Here is a 20,161-nt window from a genome sequence, read left to right on the forward strand (position 1 = left end):
GCGCGTGTGTGGTACTCTTCGAAGCCATAAAAGCATTCCCCCCCCCTTTCTTGCGTGTTTCTCAAGAAACAGTTGGCCTGGTAGATGCCCCAACAGTGAATCCTGCGTTAGGACGCTGTGAAGGAAGACGAGACTGAGAGCAAACAACCTGCGCCTTACATCCTTTTCTCCCCCAGCCTCATAGTCTACATGGGGTAGTTCATAATCTTTGTTGTGAATGCATGTACACACACATATCTTGTGTCCCCGTTCGCTACATCAATCGGATGTAAATCCGAACGAGGATTAGGAGAACACGAGAACAACGCCGTCGAACCTTGTCCGTGATGAGAACATCATGATAAATAGAGACGTATAGGGCGGGAGAGAGACATACCGAGGCGGAACGAATGTATAGCACACATTATTCGACTGAGATGGTAGAAGAAGGTCGCCGTGTCGGCCGTATTCATGGAGTCATACGCGGAACTAACGCCATGACGGCATATACGCAGGCGTGAAGCTAGGGTGGGAAGAATCCTAAAAGGATGGTTCTATCGCGTAGTCTCTCACCTGTTTGTTGATTGTGCGCATGAACTCTGCATCATCGCTGAGAAAATAAATAAATAACAAAGCCAGACAATGGCACAAAAAGAACCCAGACGAACAGAGCGTTGCTGCATGCGGCGTGGTCTAATGTAGACGTGCAACAAGAGAAGAGAACGCAAACAAACACAATGAGATGATGGTGGGCCCAGAGCCAGCTTGATGACGACTTTAGACTAGTTTTCGTTGAGAGCTGGATAAGATGATGTGTAAGCAGTCGAAAGACTAAGTACAAGGTAGATTCGTGCATATTCAGCAAGAGCGATAGTCGACAATAACCATGCATTTGTGTTCTGGGTGGTTCTTTGCAGGGGGGCTGGCTGTGAAAGGATGATTTTTTTTTTTTTTTTTTGGAGGGAACAAGCCAAACTCGGCTGTAGCCCTTGCGCAAGCAAAACGCAACAGCTTTACTTAGACAGAACCCCATCGGACCAAAAGTCGACAGCATCCAGGATGGGCGAGGGGGAGCCACGTTGCTTTGCAGCATTGGCTATTGCTGCAAATGGGGCCCAAAACAAGACACGTCTTTCAAATAAAAAAGAAGATTCTATGGCAGGATGACCATGGAGATAGCGACGCAGCCCCATGCTTATGGTCAAGCGACAGGGCGTAGGCGTAGAAAAACTGACCGTGGCCTCTTTGTTTTCCCACACGGAACAGGAGACATGTTTAGTAGAAAAGTCGCCCACGCCCTACTCCTGTGAGTATTGCCCGTGAGGCTGATTGGGTGGGTTGCAGAGGGTCCAATGTACGATAGGGTCATCGTCGCCGGGCGTCTGCCTCCGTCTCTTCTTCCTGTCTCCCTGTCCCCCTGTCTCCTTGTCTTCTTGTCTTCTTGGCGCTCTGATTTCTTTCTCCACTTGGTTCAATTCCTCATTTGCTACTCACCCTGCTCACTTCCTCGTCAGCTCTTCTTATTCCCAAAGTAATTATCGATCGCATTGAAAGAGCATTCAAAAACAGAGCCTTGGCCACCTCTTCGGCAGAAACACACTCTCTCTTTTGTTTTCTCACTTCCTCCCAACTCCCTCACACCCACTCCCTTCCCACACCACCAACGGCCTTCCTGCCTTATCCCTTCCCTTCCCTACAGCGTCTTCGCCTGTGCCTCCCTCAATTGCATCCACATTCCTTTTTTGCATCTGTTTCCCCCCGGCTATCGGCTGTCCCTGCATAGGTAATTGTCCCCGGACTGAGTGATAATTCAGCCTCTGCCGCTGCATTCTGGTTTCGGCCCATTGGCCATTTGTTCACATGAACTCTTCCTTTTCGCTTGCCGTCTGCGCTGATGTCCATCCTTCCTTGCCTTGTTATATAACATTTCATCCTCCTACGTCCCTCTGCAACGACCGCACGCACTTACTCATCATCTACCCTCTCCCTTCCTATCCCTCATGAAAACTCCTCTTCTTTTCCACACTCAATTCTTAGACTATCTATCAATGACCTCCAGGTCTTCAACCCACTTCATGACGACACAGGACACCATGACTCCAATGATCCCAGTACCCGCAGCAAAGAAGGTCATCCCTTTCCCAAACATATCGACCAGTCCTCCTGGCTCCGCTGCTATGGACAATGCAACCATGGGCCATCCAACAGCGTCGCCCAGCTCCAGTTCATCCTCGGTCACCTTTTCATCCTCGGCTGCTTCTTCGCCCTCCTCCTCTACACTTTCGCTCCCTCCCCCGGCCGTCTCCTCGGACAAGGGCAAGGGCAAAGGCAAGGGTAAGGCGACAGCCTCTGCGTACGAGGAGGATGATTGTTGTTACGAAGAGAGCAGTGGCAATAATGGCTCGAGAGGCAGAGCCTTGTTTTGCACAGGATTACAAACCAATCAGAACGCAGACAATGTTTGTGCAACCCAGTCATCGGATGCGCTTCTTCCCATGAACAACAACAGTAACAACAGTATTACACATCAACAATCCCAACCACAACCACAACAGCAGAAGGGCGGCGAACACCTCCAATATCCTCATAAACCACATACAGAGGACCATGATCACCCCCCTTCCGCCGGTATCTCCAGACCAACGACCGTCTCGGCTCTGACAGGCAAGGGCAAGGCATCGCGTGCCATGACCAGCTATCCCGGAACCATGGTTTATGACCCCAGCGAAGGATCAGGCTCCGGATCTTCGCGCTCTCGATTCGCTTCTGCCGCTGCACAGTCCTCATACCTAACCGATCTGGACAACGGCGATGCTGGCGGTTCCAGCTCCGGTTCAGGATCTGGGTCAGGATCAAGTTCAAAGCCAGTCCTCAGCCGCGCCATGACAGGTCCAGCCTCAATGCAGCGTCCGTTTTTGACATCGGCAACCTCATCGTCAGCCATCCCACCTTTGCCCAGCTATTCGAGCTCGACACCCGAGGAGAAGAAACTGAGCGACCAAGACCTGGCGCTCCTCAGCTACGACGCCATTCCAGCCGACTTTGATTTCGGCGATCTGCCATTCTATGACACGGACCCAAGGACCGGCCACATCTATGGTGATCCTCATGCCATCACACGCCCACATCTCATTCCCGAGAAGCACTTTGACCTCTACCGATTCAACTATGATGAGTCCGATCCTCGGAGGACCAATATCTTCAACAAGCACAACGCATTATTGTACTACCATCCTGGACGACACATTGGGCAGGAACAGGATTCATTGCGGGCGAACACAAATAATCAGCCTCTCTGGAACATGGTAGGGCGGACATCGACCTGGGGTACATTGACAGCGACTGAGATGTTGACCAAGCGACAGATCAAGATCGTGATGGAGAATAACAAAAAGAAGGCTACAGCCGAGTCGTCGAGCGAGCCGATCTCCCGGTTCGTCTTCCGATGGAAAGCGGATGATTTTGTGGTCGAGTACAGGAAGCACAAGGATCAGTACCGTATTACTTGCTTCCAGATGTGTGGGGGCGAGTCCAAGTGGAAGCCACCCCAGCCCAAGCCGACGCAGACGATGTTCCATGGCATGGGCATGGATACCCCCGGAAATGTTCACATCCCCATCACAGTGGGTTCACCCTCACCTTTCGATCCCACGCGGTATCTGCAGCTGATTTCAGAGTACCGATTGAATTCTGGTCCGGTTCAGAAGCGCGGAGTGTTTGAGCTGTACAACCCAGACACGTTCCCGGCCGAGTTTAGGAGCTTCCTGATGCTGGTCTCGCTCGTCATCCTGGATGTGGTGCGGCCGTTCGATGACAAGCAGTTCTACAGAGAGTTCCCAGATGCAGCGCTCAAGAAGTTGGCGGTTTCTGGTACGGGTGGGCTCCATACTGCGGGGGGTCCGGTACTGAACGGTCGTCCGGCTCTGATGGCGGTCGTGGGCCAGCTGGGCTCAATGTCTGGGTCTTCGCTGGCAATGGACCAGAGCAATGTGAGCTCGGCGAGCATGAAGGCCAATGCTGTCGCTATGGTGGATGTGGGTCCGACGACGATACCGACTGTCAAATCTACGACACGGTCAAGGAGCATGACTCTTCCTGCCATTGTCGCTGCGCCTACTAGAACTCAGACCGCTCCTGCGGTTCCTTCTGTTATGGCCAGCAAGGAGAAGAACACCAAGATGTCGCGATGGGGAAGCTTTTTCAAGAAATAAGCACTTTTTCTTGAAATAGTGTGTTCTGTCTGCTCCATTCTTTGTCATGTTTTATACCCATCCTTCGTTTGCTACCATTACTATTACTAACTTCCACTGCTACTATTACAATTACTGCCACTATGGCTGTTACCACAATCTTCTGTACATCAACATCAATATCTTTAGTAAAGTCTCTCAGCATCTAATGCTTTCTACAATGGTCTTTTGCTTTTTCTTGTCTCTGCTTTGTTCATTGAAAGAAAAAAAAAAATCAAATCGGGTATGCGGTTGTAGCGAATGTCATGCTGTTTAGTTGTCGTTTGGACCCTTGGTCCTGGCTTCCCATTCGATCCACGATCCAGGGTAATGACGCACACGAGTGTAGCCTAGTTCCTTTGCCTGTCCGAACGCCAACCTGGAACGACGACCGGATCTGCAATAGAAAATCACTTCGTCGTCCTTGTCGAATCGTTTAAACCCTAGATTCATACGAAATTTTTTTAGTCGGGCATGTGCAGTTTTTTTTTTTCCTATCTTTCCCATTGGAATTAATGACTTTTACCGTATTCGTTCTCGAATTCCAGATCTGATAAGGAAACCAAGGCTTTGTTGAGAGATCCTAGTGGGATGAGTTTTGCAGTAGGGATGATTCCGAGGGCGGTCTCGTTTGGGTCGCGGACATCGATCAATGGTACCTGAAGACGAATAGTCGAGTACAAAAAAAACATGCGCACACACGAGGCCGTTAGATATGGCGCATTGCTTTGCGAGTTGAATCTGACTCACTCTCACACACTCTCATACTCTCTCCCACTCTCTCTTTTTGTGTCTCTCTGCCGTGGTCGCAGATCGTTTAAACAAGGTATATCGTATCAGGAATCCAAACCGTACTTTGCTCCCATGCTGCTGTGAGAGTTCCAAGACCTCTTCGAATGTTGCCTCTTCCTGCTTTGCACCTTGTCCTGTAGTTGCGTGGTATGGGGCGGCCATGGTATATATCTTTTGTCTTGTGGAGTGGAAGTAGGTGGTGAGAGGATCGAGAGAGAGAGAGAGAAAGAGAAAGAGAAAAAGAAAAAGAGAAAAAAGGGAAAAGTCTTGTGCATGCCAATTTTATCACAGGCGTCTCGGCACAAAGTTCTACGAATCGAAGATCGAGAAACACAAGTGAAAAAAAAGGACGTTGACGACAAGGGCCTTGATATTGCGCCATCGTTGAGAACCCCCAGCAAGGGACCGTTCGACGCGCTGTTTCCTTACTCCACACTTACTCCACACGAAAAAAAAAGAAAAAAAGGATTCTAAATTGGTGGCGCATTCTTTTTATTTATTCATCGTCCCATCACCCCCCACATTCTCCTCTAGCTGTTCACAAGCTGTTCGCTAAACGACGAATAAACAATCGCCGAGAACGCCTGCAGCTCCTTGACCATCGCCAAACTCTCGACATACTCGTTCGGGACCCCATTGATGATCAAATGCACCTGCCGCGCGATCAACGGCAACAGCGTGGCCAGCGGTACCGCCCGATCGACATCCTCCTCGTCCTCAATCTCCTCGATCCCACTCGTCATCCTTGGTGGAGATAGCAGGAAAGGGTTGAACGTCGGCTGGAGTGCCAGATTGAACCGTGCAAACGTCGTGGACGCGGTCGAGGCGAGGACGGTTGCAAAGTCGGCGCTGTCGATGAAATCCCGTGTCTCGTCCAGCAGATTACGAAGTACCGGGTCCACAACCAGGTCGAATTCATCCACACCACCTGCCCTGAGCACCTCACGTTCCTCTGTGGGGTCGTCAGGCAGCATGTATTCACGCATGCTGTGTGATGCAGGTATATTCAATGAGGAAAATTGTTAAGTAGGGACAAACAAATCCCCTTTCAGTTTTTAGTCTCGAGGATCAAAAAGTCCAAAGGGGTGTGAACTCACCTAACAGGGACACGCTTGCCATCTTCCTCGGTGTACTCGAGTCGGGCGCGGATTTCGCCCAATAGATCTGAAAACTCCTTGGCATTGAACGTCCTCTTCAGCGAAATGCTATTTTCCCCAAGATCAAATCCAATTAGGATCACATTCCGCATAAAAAAAAAACAAGCTCCTTTCAAATGATCGACAGCGGCTTACCTTCCAACGACATCCTCAATAACCATTCGGACCTTCTCGCTCCATCGGCGCCATCCCTCGTGCAGGAGCCAGTAACTGAACGTCAGATACTTCTTCTCAGTTTGAAAGTCCAACAATCCGTTTGTCGAGGTCAGCGATCCCTTGGTCGAGGGCGATTCCATGCGGTAGGATGCGTCCGTAGTATTGGAGAGCGCCACCACCGAAGACACATATGTGAATCGGCCCAACAGGTTGAGTTGAACCTGAGTGAGCAGTGTCAAGAATGTGAGCGAGTAGAGCGCGGTGACGGTGCGAGTGAACGACATGATCTTGAGCTCGTTCCAGAGTTCCAGCTTGGTGCGGCGATCCATGGCTGCCTGGACCTCGTCCTTGATCAATACTGGCGCTGGTGCTGGTGCTGCTGATGGAAGGTCCGTTGAGGTTTCTTCGGCTGTGGCTGCTGTTGGGGCGGAATCCTTCTCCTCGGGTTGTGTTTGGATCTCGGGTGCTGATCCGTTGGCAGTTATTCCCTCATCAGAAGCCTTCTTTGCGACGGTCTCGGAGACGGTGTTGTCAGCCTCTGTTGTACCGCCGTTGACCTTGGACTGCTCTTCCGATTCATGCTGTGAATCAGGATTTTCTTTTCCTGACTCTTGTTCGTTCTTCTTTTCCGTAGCCTCTTCCGTCTGCCTCAGCTCCTCTGCGGCCTCGGTCTTTGGTGTCTCGCTGTTCTCATCGCCATTGGCGATTGCTTCAGCTGTTGTCGTAGTCGCGGTAGTTGTCGCTGTCGCTACTGCTTCACCTTCTGCAGGTTTGGGTGGCAAGATCATGGAGCTGTCTGGTGTGGGCATGGGGGTCGAACGCTGGGACCTGGTCTGTTGCAATTTGACGGTGATCAGTTCAACATTGAGCTCATGAAGCAGCTGATCGCCAAGTGTAGGGAGGAGCGAGAGCACTGTGAAGACGCAATCCTGCTGGTTCTGCTCGAACCGACGCTTCATGCTAGTGATACAAGTTTTAAGCCGATCACATATTCGGAGGGGAAGCGGCAAAACGGTGCGAAATTTAATTGATCCAGACAAAGAATATTGTATTAGCCAAAGGAGCTGTGAAAGGGTAGCAAAAGTGTGGAGGAAACAGACGACATTTGAGCGTGGAAGACAACACGAATAACCAGTTGCGCGTTACGACTTACTTTTCCTTGGCGGTCCGGTCGGCGGCACCCTTCTCCTGGAACTCGATCAGTTTGTTCTTGGCGTACTTGCCCATCAAGTAGATGCCGCCTGTCACTCCGGCGGTTACAGCCAGACCGCGGCGGTGCCTACTGACGAATCCCTGGACTGCAGATATCATTGAATTGTGTACGTCTCTGTTCTGTGACCGGGAAGAATGAAGGAAGCTGGCGAGGGAGGTGAAGTACGATTGCGAGGAGGACCAAGGGGACGTAGGAACAGAGGAATGAGAGAAAGAGAGCGGGGGGCGAGAGAGAGAAAGTGTGTGTGTCCTTCGGTTCTGGTCGTTCCTTGGCTCGGTTGGCTAAACTTTTTTTCTCTCGCTCTCTGTGTTGGTCGATGGAATGGAAGGAGATTGCACGTGAGAATGGATGTGAATTTAATTGAATATCCTCACGCAATTAGAGAGGGATGTGACGCTGTAACTTTCCTTTATCGCGCTGAGCGTTCTCGACTTTGCTCTCTCCACACCACTTTCATTACCTTCCCACCGCCACTCTCATTCTTGCTCCCATCCAACATACTCCCATTCATTCATTTATAGCCACCCATGGTACGTCTCAACACACTCTGCAGCATGTATAAAGGAAGTCTCGCCGATAACTAGGACAAAAGTGACCTAAAACCGAACTCTTTATCGTCTGTAGGAAGGAAGACACGGACAAAAAAAAGAAAAGGCCGAGTCGCCAGAGCTGCTCAAGGCCAGACAAGAGCGCGAGGCTGTTCTCGTGAAAGAGTACCGTGGCCTCAAAGATTCGCTCAAGGAGATCGTAAGTCAAAGTCGAACCCACGTTGTTTGCTCTGCATTTAACGCGTTGCTTTCGATAAAAACGCGATGGGCTCATTTTACAGGTAATTCTGATCATCTTTTGGATCTATAACTGTGCTTTCTTGTAGGTTGACTCCAAGAAGAGAGATAACGATGCTCTTCGAACCACGACGGCGTTGCTCCGGAAGAGTCCTGACTATTATACTATCTGGAACGTGCGGCGAATCATTCTTCAAGAGGGGTTCCTCAACAGCGCGTAAGTCGGTCTTTCGTTCAAAGCAGTGTGGATTAGCATGGCGAGTATAACAGGCATTTCTGAGGACAGCCAACAAACAACGATGGCATTTTTGTCTTTGATCCGAAATAGGAATGAAGAGACCGCCGATAAGATCTACACCAATGAGCTCGAGTTCGTGCAAGAGAATTTGAAGCTGAATCCAAAGTCGTACTTTATGTGGAACCATCGCCGATGGTGTCTCGAGCACATGAACAAACCTCGTTGGGACAGAGAGTTGGCCATGGTTAACAAATTTCTCGAGCTGGATGCACGTAATTGTAAGTCTTCATTGACCCTTCAGTGTCTCTGGGCTGACCGATAAGACAGGCTTGAGTGATGATGTCATTCTGATAGCGCCTATGTCTCCCGCTAGCGCTACTGTTCGTTTCCGTTGGCCATATTTGTACTCTGCGACTAACATATTTCACCCGTCGTCTTTTCTGCAATGCATTAGTCCATGGATGGGATTACAGGAGATATATTATCAGACAGTTGGATCTGCAGGATAAGGGCTCATGTGACAAGATCCTCGAGCGCGCACAGGCAGAATTTGACTTCACAACCACAAAGATCAGTCAAAACTTTTCCAACTACTCTGCATGGCACAACAGGAGCACTCTCCTTGGCAAGCTGGCCGAGGACATGACGGAGGACGAAAAGATGGCTGCTGTTGACAATGAATTTGATCTTGTCAAGAATGCCATCTACACGGATCCTGAAGACCAGAGCGCATGGCTGTATGATCTATGGCTCATTGGACGAGGTACATCCCCTTCTCATCCTGGACGTGGAGCTCAACACAGTCAGGCTTTCTCAAGCCATCGGCGCTTATCGTTAATATTGGCTTCTTCTTTTTTTTTTTTTTTTTTTTTGTCTGTGAAATAGAGGAGAGAAACGTCTCGATTCTGGGCGCCACCGTCATTTCATTCCACCCTCTAGAGGTCGTGGTTGCGTTTGATGAGACGGTCAAGCTGCATACCCCACCTTCAGTCTCTACAATGCTCGACGAGACTCCGGTTCGACTTCAGGGAGAATGGAAGGCCACAGGAACAGACTCTACGGTCGGCGCCTTATGGATCTTTCAGCAGACATCTGGCACTGCATATGGACCAACAGTTGAGTTTATCATCTTCGAAGACGACGTTATTCCTACAAGGACAGGAGGACGACTCGCGTCAGCCGTATGCTTTGAACTGGAGACATTGCAACAGAACTTGAGCGAAATCTCTGGTCGGCTGTCACGATTGGCTATTGGGCAGAACCTAATGTACGACGTTAGCAAGCGCATTGGATCTGTTCCACTTCCGGACGGCACGCTGACTCCTCAGAAAACGGGCCGCAAATACCGGGTGACCTCGTTGACGACCTCAGATTCGCTTCAGGACAGAGTGCAATTGCTAGAGCGCGAGATTGCAGTGGTCAGAGAGCTTGTCGAACTGGAGCCAGATTGCAAATGTAAGAAGGGCGCCAAGGTGTTTGTTATTTAATTCAAGGATACAAACGACTACTTTATTCTGACAGATACAATCTTCTGTCATATTGTAGGGGCGATCCAGATCCTTTCAACGCTACTGTCTGATCTGCGCCAGACCGTCAGCATCCAGTCGGCACAAGCCAAGCAGATTGATGATGAGTGCATTGAACTGCAGGAAAAGCTGATCTCCATCGACCCTCTGCGCCAGGAGCGATATGAAGACCGCTGTAGGTTTTCTCAATCCCAAGCGCTATCTCTTTGATTTATAATTCCAGTCCTAACAAAGGCCTTTTATTGTTGCCATTACTATTGCTCTACTGCAGGTACACAGCTGGTCTTTGACCGCGAGACATTGCATATCATCAAGGACTCGAAACGCTTCCCCGAAATTGAGTTTGCGGACGAACAGTCGCGAGATCTAGATTTGTCGATGCGTGGATTAACACATATCCCGATCTCATCCTATTTGATGCACCTACATACGCTGAACCTGGACTCGAATGCGATTACGTCGACTCGTTTCCTCCGCAACTTAATTAATGTGCGCCAAGTGATCCTGTCCAACAACCTGATCAAGCAATTGGAAGGTGTCCAGCACTTGCCATGTATTGAATTCTTGTCGTTGGAGAACAATCAGATCGCCAAGTGGGAGGATGTGGTGGCAGGATTTGTGTTCTGGAGAGAGGGTAAGGTGGGACGCACTGGCGGACATGTCAAGGTTCTGTTGGGACACAATCCTGTGGTCGAGAACGAGGGTGGCGAGTATGTGCTGGAGAAACGGTGGGAAGGTGTGGGTGAGGTCGGGGTTGAGATCCAGTGGCAGGGCGAAGATGTCCGATTGGCGGAGGAGGCGCTTATCATGGCCGAGGGTGTGGAAGCGATTGGACCAACAGTCCTGGAGGGTACCCGACGCGTCAGTACTACGGTTGTGGAGTTTGATGCGGGCACAGCACTGTGATATATGCCCTGGTTGTAAAATGGAAAACGAAAGTAGAGCTAGGTTGACCTGGGCCCTAAACTCGTGGGCCCTCAGACATGTGTTCAATAGCGCAGCATTCGTTGTTCGTGTACACTGATCAAGCCGATTAATAATAATCAAAGACGACCAAAAAAAAAAAAATACATTGGCATGCAACGACATGCAGCGCTGTAGGCTCAAAGGAGAAATAGTCTGGACCAATGCAAGGGAATTGGGTGAGGGAGACGCGCTAAAAAAAAAAATGAATGAATGCGAGTGCTTGATGCGTGCAGGAATTTTTTTATAAACTGTATTTTTGGGTCTCAGTTCTCGGGAAGAAACCTCGGTCAATTGGCTTGAGTGGAGAAGAAGACGAGGAATGAGAAGGGTTCTTATCGGGGACATATTCACCTTGTGGCATGGCATGTTGTCTTTGTACTCGCACATTTATTTTCTCCGAAAAAAATGTGTCCCTTGCAGCGGTTGCACAATCGGATAAATCGGTGAGGGGTTGTGTCGGCTGTGTTCGATCGTGTCGGTTGTGTTCGGTCGTGTCGGTTGTGTTCGATCGTGTCGGTTGCTCAGTCAGGAGAGGGGAAGGAGCAGACATCTAGCGTTGGATAGAGATAAGAACAAGGCAACTACACTTAGGGGTGATGGCGATTGTCTTCCTCCCTGGGATGTTTAGTTATTTATTTAATTGTTTTCCCGTTAATGCAGATGCAGACTTACAGGACAGAGACGTGCAGCGAAGGAAGGAAAGGGATAGACTAGGGAGCATGCAGTGTCGACGAGGGCAAGTAGATGCCAGGGGAAACCCCAGGTGTACTGTGAAGTGAAAGAGAGGACAATGATAAAAGCGTCAACGACGTGCTCTGCTGCTTGATGAGCGCGAGATACAAACGAGAGATGTATGTGGGAGATGAATGAAATGAATGGAAATAGCAAGGGAGATGGGAAGCAAATGTATGCATGCAGGAAAGGTAAAAAGGGAAAAGGGTACCTGCTACAAGATGATCCAATGGTGTCTCTTACACACGCGCGCAGCGCGTATATACCAGCATGGACACTACGTTAGTAACCTCGACTGTTGTTTTCGATGAACAAGCAGATGATAAAAGATGCCTTTCATATAGGCTGAGATAAACGATACAATTTACAAAGTACGATGTACGATGGTGGCCGATGTGTATCGTTGTGTGTCGATGTTTGTGAATCCAGCCCCTCCCCCTCTCCCTGACTTTTTTTGTTCACGCACACCAACAACCAACATCCAATAACCAATCCAGGCCCTGGTTGTTGTATATGAACGTGTGTGTGTGTGTGTGTTTGTTTTTGTTTTGTCCTATCACGTCCTCAAATGAATGTCGTGGTCGCACATGTACCATCTATCCCATCCCATCCCATGTCCCCATGTCCCCCTCATATCCCACTCATGGAAACAAACGACTGGATGAGGGTGTGTATGTGCGTTTGTGTCCCGCCACCTATCCTGCTGTAACCACATTCGAGCAGGAAACGGATCATCTCTGTACCCGTACCTGGAGCTGCAACTGGAGGCTGTGAATCTGTCAACCCAGTCTGGCCTGTTCTCCAACCCTGTTCAGCCCCATTCAGTGCGTCCCCCCACTCCTTCCTCTATCTCTCCCTCTCTCTTTTCTTTTCTTTCATCCATTCTATCCCTCCCAACTCCTCTTCCTCCTTTTCTCCTTCTCTCCTTCTCCCTCTCCCTTTCCCTCTCCTTCCCCTTCTCCTTCTCTCTCTCCTCTCCCTTCTCCTCCCCCCCTCCTCTCCTTCGTCTTTCTTCCATGTGTTCTGTGCAGTGAAAAGAGATATGTTCACCCCCCCCATTTCAACAAAGGTAAACTCTACTTTCCCTTTCTTCCTGCTTGCATCTCTCCTTTCTTTTCACTATCCCCTCTCACTCTCACTCTCTCACACACTCCCACACTCTCTTAATCTCTCGCTCACTATCTCACTCATTTTCTTTCATATCTCGCCTTCAATTGCTCTTTTCATTCTCCCGCTCTTTCATTTTTCTGTCAGTTAACGTTCATTCCTCCGCAAAGAATGTGCGCTCTGCGCTACCGCTGATACCCCGCTGCCCGTCTTGCTCACCTTCCCTCCCCGTGCATTCTACTGTCTCCTCTCTCTCTCTCTCTCTCTCTCTCTCTCTCTCTCTCTCTCTCTCTCTCTCCTTAGCACACAGATCTCCTATACCGTATACCCATTCACTCGCTGTCCCCAACTGATATAGGCCACCACAATGTCTCCCTCGTATCCCTCGACCTCATCCCCGTCCTGCACACGCTTCACGCCCTCCATGCCCCCAGAATGTCTGGAACGCATCGTCTTCCACGCAGCACAGGATCACCGTGTTCTCTCAACGCTGATGCAAGTCAACTCCACCCTCTTCCGCATCGCAACACCCTATCTCTACCGTGAAGCATTCATATTTAAGTTTGGAGACGAGTTCCTCCTCGACTGGGACACCGAGGCATGGACTCAGCATCTTCGAGAGGTCCGGCATGCAAAACTGCTGTTGCTTTACCTCGCCTGCACCGATACTGTCCAGACCTTGCTGACCTCTGGCTCAGGAGGAGAAGGAGAAGGGGGAAGAGGGGGAGGAAGTTGGAGAAACAAAGGCAAGGGTGCAGCTGCAGATTTAAAGATGGTACACAAATACAAGTACCTCTGCACCACCACCACTAATAGCACCAGTAGCCACAGCAAACTTCAGCGAGACCCTACGGGTTCACATGCGTCGGCTCTGTCCTCTGCATCTTTTCCAGAACGGGAGAGCGATGGGTCCCGCAGGCACTCACTACCACCGCCACCACCTGTGGAGAGGATACCGCGGATGCTGGAGGATGTTCTTAGGTCTTATATGAAGCAAGGATCGACCACCAGCACTACAGCGTCGCCTACAACAGGGAGACGACGATCTGTGATCATGTTTAGTTGCAAAAAGGACGACGAGCCTCGGCCCTGGGCCCCAAAACCACATACGGTCAATTATCTGGATTATGTGGAGCATCTCGAGCTCGATTCCTTTCTCTCGACATCCATCCAGGTTCTCTTCTCAACCTCTGCAGCGAGTTTTACGGGATCTAAACCCTTGTCAAAGATATCTCCACAGCCCCATTTACCAATGAGGGAGAACTCCTACACAGAAGAGAGGGCTTTTACAGAGCGTGTCCTGTTGCAGTCCACGGCCCAGCATATCACGACACTTTCGCTCTCGGTTGCGACATTTGCACGTTTGCAACGTGAACTCATGGACTATGTCCTCGACACGCCTTCGGCCTTCACATCCTCACATGACAACAAATGTTCATCGTCATCACCATCCTCATCATGTTCACCAGCATCCAAGAACAGCGCGGGCATCAGGACGGGAGCGCCGTTATCGCAGCTATCTCGGATAAGCATCTCAGGGCTACATGCGGAGCTTAAGCCGAAAGTCCTGAGAGCCATCCGATGGTTCGTTCGTCGCCATGTGCTCACCTACCCCGGAGTACTCACTTCCATCGTCTTTGACGGTCCAGGCGATACGATCGTCAATCGGAGGCGGCAACGGAATCGAAACGTCGTCGGCGTAGAACCTATCTTGCCTGGAGTTGTTCATTTTAATAACCAATATACCAACAACGATGATACGGATGAAGTGGAAGAGTATGATGGTGCACCGACGAGTAACTCTCCCTCGGGCGTCTTGTTTGTTGACGCAACGGGACATATCAACAACATCTTTAATGGAAACCACAACGTCGCAACGGAAGCCTTCCCAGCTGATTTTCATTCCCAGTACTATCTCTTGAGTCGTAACCCGGATGAGTCGTGCGAACTGGATTTTATGGGCATTATTCAGGAACTGAAGGGACAGCTTGAGGTGCTGGATCTTTCACAGTGGTCGTGGAGTGCGCTCACTCAGCAGGCCCTCGATATGATTCCGACAGAACAACTTTTGATACTGCGATTCCATTCACGGACCCGGATTCAGTCTCCGCATGGGTCTACATTCCTGAAGAACTGTCCCCTGTTGGAGACACTGGAGATCCACGCATTCGACTCGGAAATGCTCGATTTGGACGACAACAGCGCCAGTTTGGCACACTTGCAAATCGACCCAACGTCAGGTTGCTCATCATCATCATCATCATCACCTCGGGCTCTTCCTCACGCATCTCTCAACACCCTGTCGCTCACGGGCAGCGTACCCAACGTTCTTCCAGCAGTCAGCGATGCTATCCGCACCATGGGAGACTCTCTTATTACCATTGATCTGTCTGCACATCTGGACGGCTTCCTCTCGACCAAAGAAACTCTGCGGCTCATGGACTGGAGCACCTCGCTCTCGATCTCGAGCATCCCTCTTCTGACGACTCTGCATCTCCATGGGCATCTGGCCATGACATTTGACGCCCCGCTCTTGCTGGAGTTATGTCCTACCCTCAGATACTTTGGGCTCGCCATCAAATCCTACACGAGCTCAAGTTTTGTCCGACCGGAGCTGGCGCGTGTGCTGCCTCGGTTCATGGTACCCATGGACAGGGAGAGTTCCGCACCAACAGATAGCGCGTTGTCGATCAGATCCACAGAAATACAAAAGTTCTCACTCAAGGCCTTGGAGCTCGAGGGACCCTGGATCCTGACAGATGATGACATGGAGCAGATGGGTGAACAAATCCGTGGACTGATTGTCCTGAACCTCGTCGGATGCCGGTTTTACCCCGCCCGTCGAACGACCAAGGCCAATGTCCGATCCGAACCCGAGGACGAGGAAATATCGTCGGTGGCGCGTCTTGTAGAGCGCGTTCAGGACACGCTGCGCACGCTCTGTATCCATCGGCGCGGCCTAGAAGGCAAGCCCCGGCGCGACTCGACCGATTACTCCACCCTCTTCTCCGCTCCTCCCTCCCCAACTTCCTCGCGCTCCACCCCTCACCTGCCACCAACCGTGCCCTCGGAACCCGTGCTTGCGTTCAAGAAGCGGTTTCCGAACGTGAAGCTTCTAATCCGCGAGAAGCAACACGCACACAGCTTCGTGCTGGCGCCCTCGTTTGAGACTCTCCGACGGATCCACCATCCACTGCCCCCGCCGACCGCTCGAAATTCCTCATCATTTTCAGACATGCTCGGTCAACCCTCGACTCCGTATATGGCCCACGAGTTCTCGGGCCAGAACTCTGGCTGGCGTCGTGCACGGAATGCGATGCTCTTTCTGAAGAGACGCAAGGTCTATTCTCCAAATGGATTCGAGAACGGGCAAATCCGGTCTTGGGGCAGAAGTGGGGATGTAGGAGGAAGTTGGCGGAGGGGGTTTGGGTTGTCGAGGACCTCGACAAGTTTGTCGCTCTCCGGTATTGCGCCCAGATTCTTTCGCGGGTAGATCCTCCCCCATCTTCCAAAAAAAAAAGCTTGTATAATAAAATAATAGAGACCAAGCATAGACACACACAATAACTGAAGCTGCTTGCTTGCTTGCTTGCATGCATGGGTCCTGGTTGTTCATCATAAGAAACTAGTAACGTTTATTAGAGTCTATCATACAGTTCCCTCCCATCACTTCTCGTTCCACTAGATATCCGATTACTCTATTACTATGGGAGAGGGATTCGTTTTCATATATCGCCCATCACCTCCTACGATTACTTGCGCTCCTTGAGTCGGAAGCTGACGATTGCCCAGAATGCAACGATGAACAACACGTTGTACCCGATCAATACAATCATGTTCTTCCAGTATCCTCCCAGATCGAATCCAAACAGCTTCTGCAAAATCAACGATCCAGGCACATTAAACGCAACGCCCTGAATCGTATCAATCAACTTGGACGTCGCCACCTCGTTCACCGCCAAGGCCTCGAACCCATACTTGAACATCGACAGGTACTGGATCCAGGTCAAGGCCGCAGGGATGTTACCAGAGTTGATCATGAACCCCCCGAACAACATCATGAACAGCATCACGATCGAGCATGCTAACGATGCCACACCCGTCGTACGGACCGCGGCCGCGATAACCAGACAGAACATCGCCGTTGCGACATTGAACAACACGAGGATCAACAGGAACTTGAAGAACGTCTCCAGCACGGGCGAGAGACCGATCATAAAGTAGGAAATGCAGCCCATGAAGATCGATGGCAGGATACGCAGAGGGATCAGATCGAACAGCAATGTCGAGATGATAAACGGCATCGGTGGGTAATACCCGTTCGAGCGCTCCTTGATGTATAGCGTACGTGTGTCCGTGAAGGCGCCCAGGGCGGAGATACTGCTGAAGCCGAGAAGAGCGAGCATGAAAAACAATGAGCCGGCGCGGTTCTGGAATCCGGCCAAGTTCATAGGCACCCGGAAGTACAGGCCACCGATGAAGACTCCCAAAATGATCGACACCGCCAGGTGGAGAACCAGGAGGGATTTGTCACGAATCAGGGTCTGGACGTTGCGCTTCATAATCACACGGAGCTGTGTCAGGAAACTCGATGGGTAGACCGTCTTTTGCTTCTTCAACGGACTGTTGTCGGAAAGTGAGGCAGTTGATGAACTAGAGGATCCCAATTCTTCCATCCTGACCGAGGTTTCATACGAGTTACGCGTGGTTTCGCTGGTGTTGGTGTTGCTGTGGGCGTTGTTAGCAGAGCGACGGGACAGGACGTTTCCAGAGACATGTGCCTGAGCTCCAGAAGTAAGTCCCGCCTTCTCGCCCTCGACATCATCAAAGCTCTTGGCTTTGGCAACTAGCTCCTGATTCATCGCAATATCCAGCAAATAGTCCGCAATGTTGTAGTTGGGAGGGCAAACTAGTCCACGACGTTGGAAGTAATCGGCAGCAGTATCCGTAGGTCCAAAGTACAACGCGGATCCCTTGCTGACAACCAGAGTCTGGTCAAACATATAAAAGATATCCGAGCGAGGCTGGTGAATCGTTAAAATGACCGTCGTAGTCTTGCTAGCCGCCAATTTACAGAGTTGCTCAACCACCATATGGGCACTGTATGAATCCAGACCAGAGGTTGGCTCGTCCAGGATCAGGATCGGAGGGCGCGTGATCAGTTCTAGCGCAATCGACACTCGACGCTTCTCACCTCCAGAGATACCACGCGATGTCACATTGCCGATCCTTCGGTTGGCGCAGTGTGTCAAGCCCAACATCTCAATGACCTCCGCAACACGCTCATGGACTCGGTAGACCGGCATCGCCTCCGGAAGACGTAGCATAGCCGAGAACAGCACGGCCTCATACACAGTCTGGGTTGGAGGCAACGTATCCTCCTGATCGACAAATCCAACTGCCCGACGAATATCGCTTTCATGAACCTGCTTGCCGTTCAACAGAATCTGACCCGTCACCTTTCCGTCCTTGCGTTTGCCCGCCAGAATATCCACCAGTGTCGATTTACCCGCCCCAGAGGGACCCATCACTGCCAAGACCACACCTGCAGGGGCTGCTCCAGAGATACCATTCAGGATCTGTAGTCCATCCTTGTTGAGCGTGTACCCGACATTGCGGAACTCGAGCGATGCGGCCTCGGTGTTAAGCGTGTAAGGTGTGCGGCTGAGAATCAACTGGTTTCTGCGAGCGACCGCGCAAATGACGATCAACAAAAGGATCAAAGCACCCAGAATCGCCAGGCAAGCAATCACACCCGGCGCCATCGTCGCCTTGACGGTCGTGACCGACGACTGCATCTCGGACGGGAACACACACTCGCCCATATCACAGTCGACCATTTTCAAACCCGTCGGGAAGAATCCTGCTAGATCCGCAATAAAGAAGTCGCAATCCTTACTGCCATGTGGACACGTCAGCGAGAACGGTCCATGGAGAGAATCAATCGTATCGCCCAATGTAATGACTGGCCCAGGGACCCCTCCACACATCAACGTGGGTGTGATACAATTGCACTTGAGCACTGGACAATTCCATTTGGTCTGCACGACTCCATTCTGTTCAGTGGTTGCAAGGGTGCAATTGGGGGCGCTACAGAAGAACTGTTCCGCCTGTCCCAACCACAACTGGGCGTTCACACTCTTATTGACGGGATTGAGATCGAGCGTGAGGCTGTAGTTTCCGGGGAAGAAGCCCGTAAGCTCGGGGGCGCGGACTGCGCAGGACATGAAGGAGTCGTAATAGACCTCGGGATCCTTATTGCAGACCATGTTCTCGTTGCCGAGGAAAGATGTGCGAGAGGGTGTTTTTGACTGGCACCCAGCATCTGTCTGACAGACTATGTGAACAAGGAAGTAAAAGAAGGAAAAAAAGAAAAAAACGCGGTAAGCTTCAGTGGTCTGTGTCACCTCCATGTATTCATACCATAAAGAATGTAGACGATTCAGGCATGCATTACCATTGCAGTTAAAGCCACCAAATCCGTCGTCGCACTTAGAACAACCCGTGTTGGAAGGAACTGTGGGTCGTTGTGAAGAATCGATCAAGGGCGACCCACAGGCCAGGAGACTGCAGTCGTTTCCACCAAACCCTGGCATACAGGTACACATTTTGTTTGAGCAGTCACCATTATTTAAGCAGCCCTAATATAAATCCAGTAAATTCAAATAAGCGGGGAATATCTGTCGTTGTTGTTTTGGTCTGTAAAAAGAGCCCTGACGCTGGTGATGAGAAGATGTGCATGTTTACCTTGGGTGAGGTAGAACAGTCGTACTGGGGCTGGCAGACTGCTGGTGAGGGGGTCGCAGTAGAGGTGACAGTGGCAGTAACGGTTGAGGTGGCAACAACGGTTGTAATTGTAGGACGAACGGAGCTGGAGGACTGTGCTGAGATCGAGCCCATAAGGGCCGAGATCATGACGATACCTGCCAATGCGGGCAGCTTTGAGTAACTATACCGCATTGGAGGGAGAGTATAGTAGGAGTGGATGAAAAGGTCGCGTCAAGAGGTGTGAAGGGAATATTTTGCCCTGGATTGTGGAGTAATAAAGGACAGCGCGCTCAAAGCAGTCGGAGAATGCGATAAAAAGGGCGGAGTTGAATATGATGGAGAGAGGGGAGGAGAAGGGGATGTGGGAGGAGGAGGGGAAGTAGGAGGAGGGGAAGTGGGAGGAGGAAGGAAAGTGGAAGGAGGAGGAGGAGATGAATGAGGAGCTGACAGAAGAGAATCGAGATGAGTTCTGAAGAAAGAGTGAAAGTGCGGAGCGCAGAGATACAAGGAGCA

The 20,161-nt window shown here is 50.7% G+C and overlaps 8 protein-coding genes across 8 annotated transcripts; 3 read left to right on the forward strand and 5 right to left on the reverse strand.

The window, feature by feature from the left end:
- Positions 1–1,094: 1,094 nt before the first annotated feature.
- Positions 1,095–1,388, reverse strand: BC939DRAFT_457214 (uncharacterized protein). Its single transcript, XM_051556446.1, has one exon. The coding sequence runs from the start codon at positions 1,346–1,348 to the stop codon at positions 1,181–1,183; it is 168 nt and encodes a 55-aa protein (XP_051410267.1). The 5' UTR covers positions 1,349–1,388; the 3' UTR covers positions 1,095–1,180.
- A 376-nt stretch (positions 1,389–1,764) lies between these two features.
- On the forward strand, positions 1,765–4,382 carry BC939DRAFT_457216 (uncharacterized protein). Its single transcript, XM_051556447.1, has one exon. It carries the CDS (start codon positions 1,980–1,982, stop codon positions 4,188–4,190), a length of 2,211 nt encoding a protein of 736 aa, XP_051410268.1. The 5' UTR covers positions 1,765–1,979; the 3' UTR covers positions 4,191–4,382.
- Positions 4,383–5,206, reverse strand: BC939DRAFT_425731 (Rhodanese-like domain-containing protein). Its single transcript, XM_051553162.1, has 3 exons — positions 5,064–5,206; positions 4,735–4,867; positions 4,383–4,651 (listed from the first exon to the last, which is right to left on the reverse strand). Exons 1-3 carry the CDS (start codon positions 5,160–5,162, stop codon positions 4,482–4,484), a joined length of 402 nt encoding a protein of 133 aa, XP_051410269.1. The 5' UTR covers positions 5,163–5,206; the 3' UTR covers positions 4,383–4,481.
- A 264-nt stretch (positions 5,207–5,470) lies between these two features.
- BC939DRAFT_457222 (Peroxin-3) lies at positions 5,471–7,834 on the reverse strand. The gene is made up of 4 exons (XM_051556448.1): positions 7,467–7,834; positions 6,293–7,273; positions 6,098–6,205; positions 5,471–5,987 (listed from the first exon to the last, which is right to left on the reverse strand). Exons 1-4 carry the CDS (start codon positions 7,622–7,624, stop codon positions 5,531–5,533), a joined length of 1,704 nt encoding a protein of 567 aa, XP_051410270.1. The 5' UTR covers positions 7,625–7,834; the 3' UTR covers positions 5,471–5,530.
- BC939DRAFT_425735 (uncharacterized protein) lies at positions 7,813–10,036 on the forward strand (the record flags this gene model as incomplete). Its single annotated transcript, XM_051553163.1, has 6 exons — positions 7,813–8,056; positions 8,151–8,273; positions 8,401–8,528; positions 8,640–8,827; positions 9,004–9,336; positions 9,939–10,036. Exons 1-6 carry the CDS (start codon positions 8,054–8,056, stop codon positions 10,034–10,036), a joined length of 873 nt encoding a protein of 290 aa, XP_051410271.1. The 5' UTR covers positions 7,813–8,053.
- A 269-nt stretch (positions 10,037–10,305) lies between these two features.
- Positions 10,306–11,528, reverse strand: BC939DRAFT_227736 (uncharacterized protein). The gene has a single exon (XM_051550834.1). The coding sequence runs from the start codon at positions 11,426–11,428 to the stop codon at positions 10,556–10,558; it is 873 nt and encodes a 290-aa protein (XP_051410272.1). The 5' UTR covers positions 11,429–11,528; the 3' UTR covers positions 10,306–10,555.
- Positions 11,529–12,681: 1,153 nt separating this feature from the next.
- BC939DRAFT_227691 (uncharacterized protein) lies at positions 12,682–16,425 on the forward strand. The gene is made up of 2 exons (XM_051550833.1): positions 12,682–12,842; positions 13,239–16,425. The coding sequence occupies exons 1-2, from the start codon at positions 12,816–12,818 to the stop codon at positions 16,371–16,373; spliced, it is 3,162 nt and encodes a 1,053-aa protein (XP_051410273.1). The 5' UTR covers positions 12,682–12,815; the 3' UTR covers positions 16,374–16,425.
- Positions 16,426–16,632: 207 nt separating this feature from the next.
- BC939DRAFT_484521 (uncharacterized protein) lies at positions 16,633–19,488 on the reverse strand (the record flags this gene model as incomplete). The annotated part of the gene is made up of 2 exons (XM_051559256.1): positions 16,633–19,217; positions 19,338–19,488. 2 exons carry the CDS (start codon positions 19,486–19,488, stop codon positions 16,633–16,635), a joined length of 2,736 nt encoding a protein of 911 aa, XP_051410274.1.
- Between the last annotated feature and the right edge of the window lie 673 nt (positions 19,489–20,161).

Source organism: Gamsiella multidivaricata (assembly GCF_025024155.1).
Source record: "Gamsiella multidivaricata strain RSA 2152 chromosome Unknown BC939scaffold_50, whole genome shotgun sequence".
Taxonomy (NCBI): Eukaryota; Fungi; Mortierellomycota; class Mortierellomycetes; order Mortierellales; family Mortierellaceae; genus Gamsiella; species Gamsiella multidivaricata.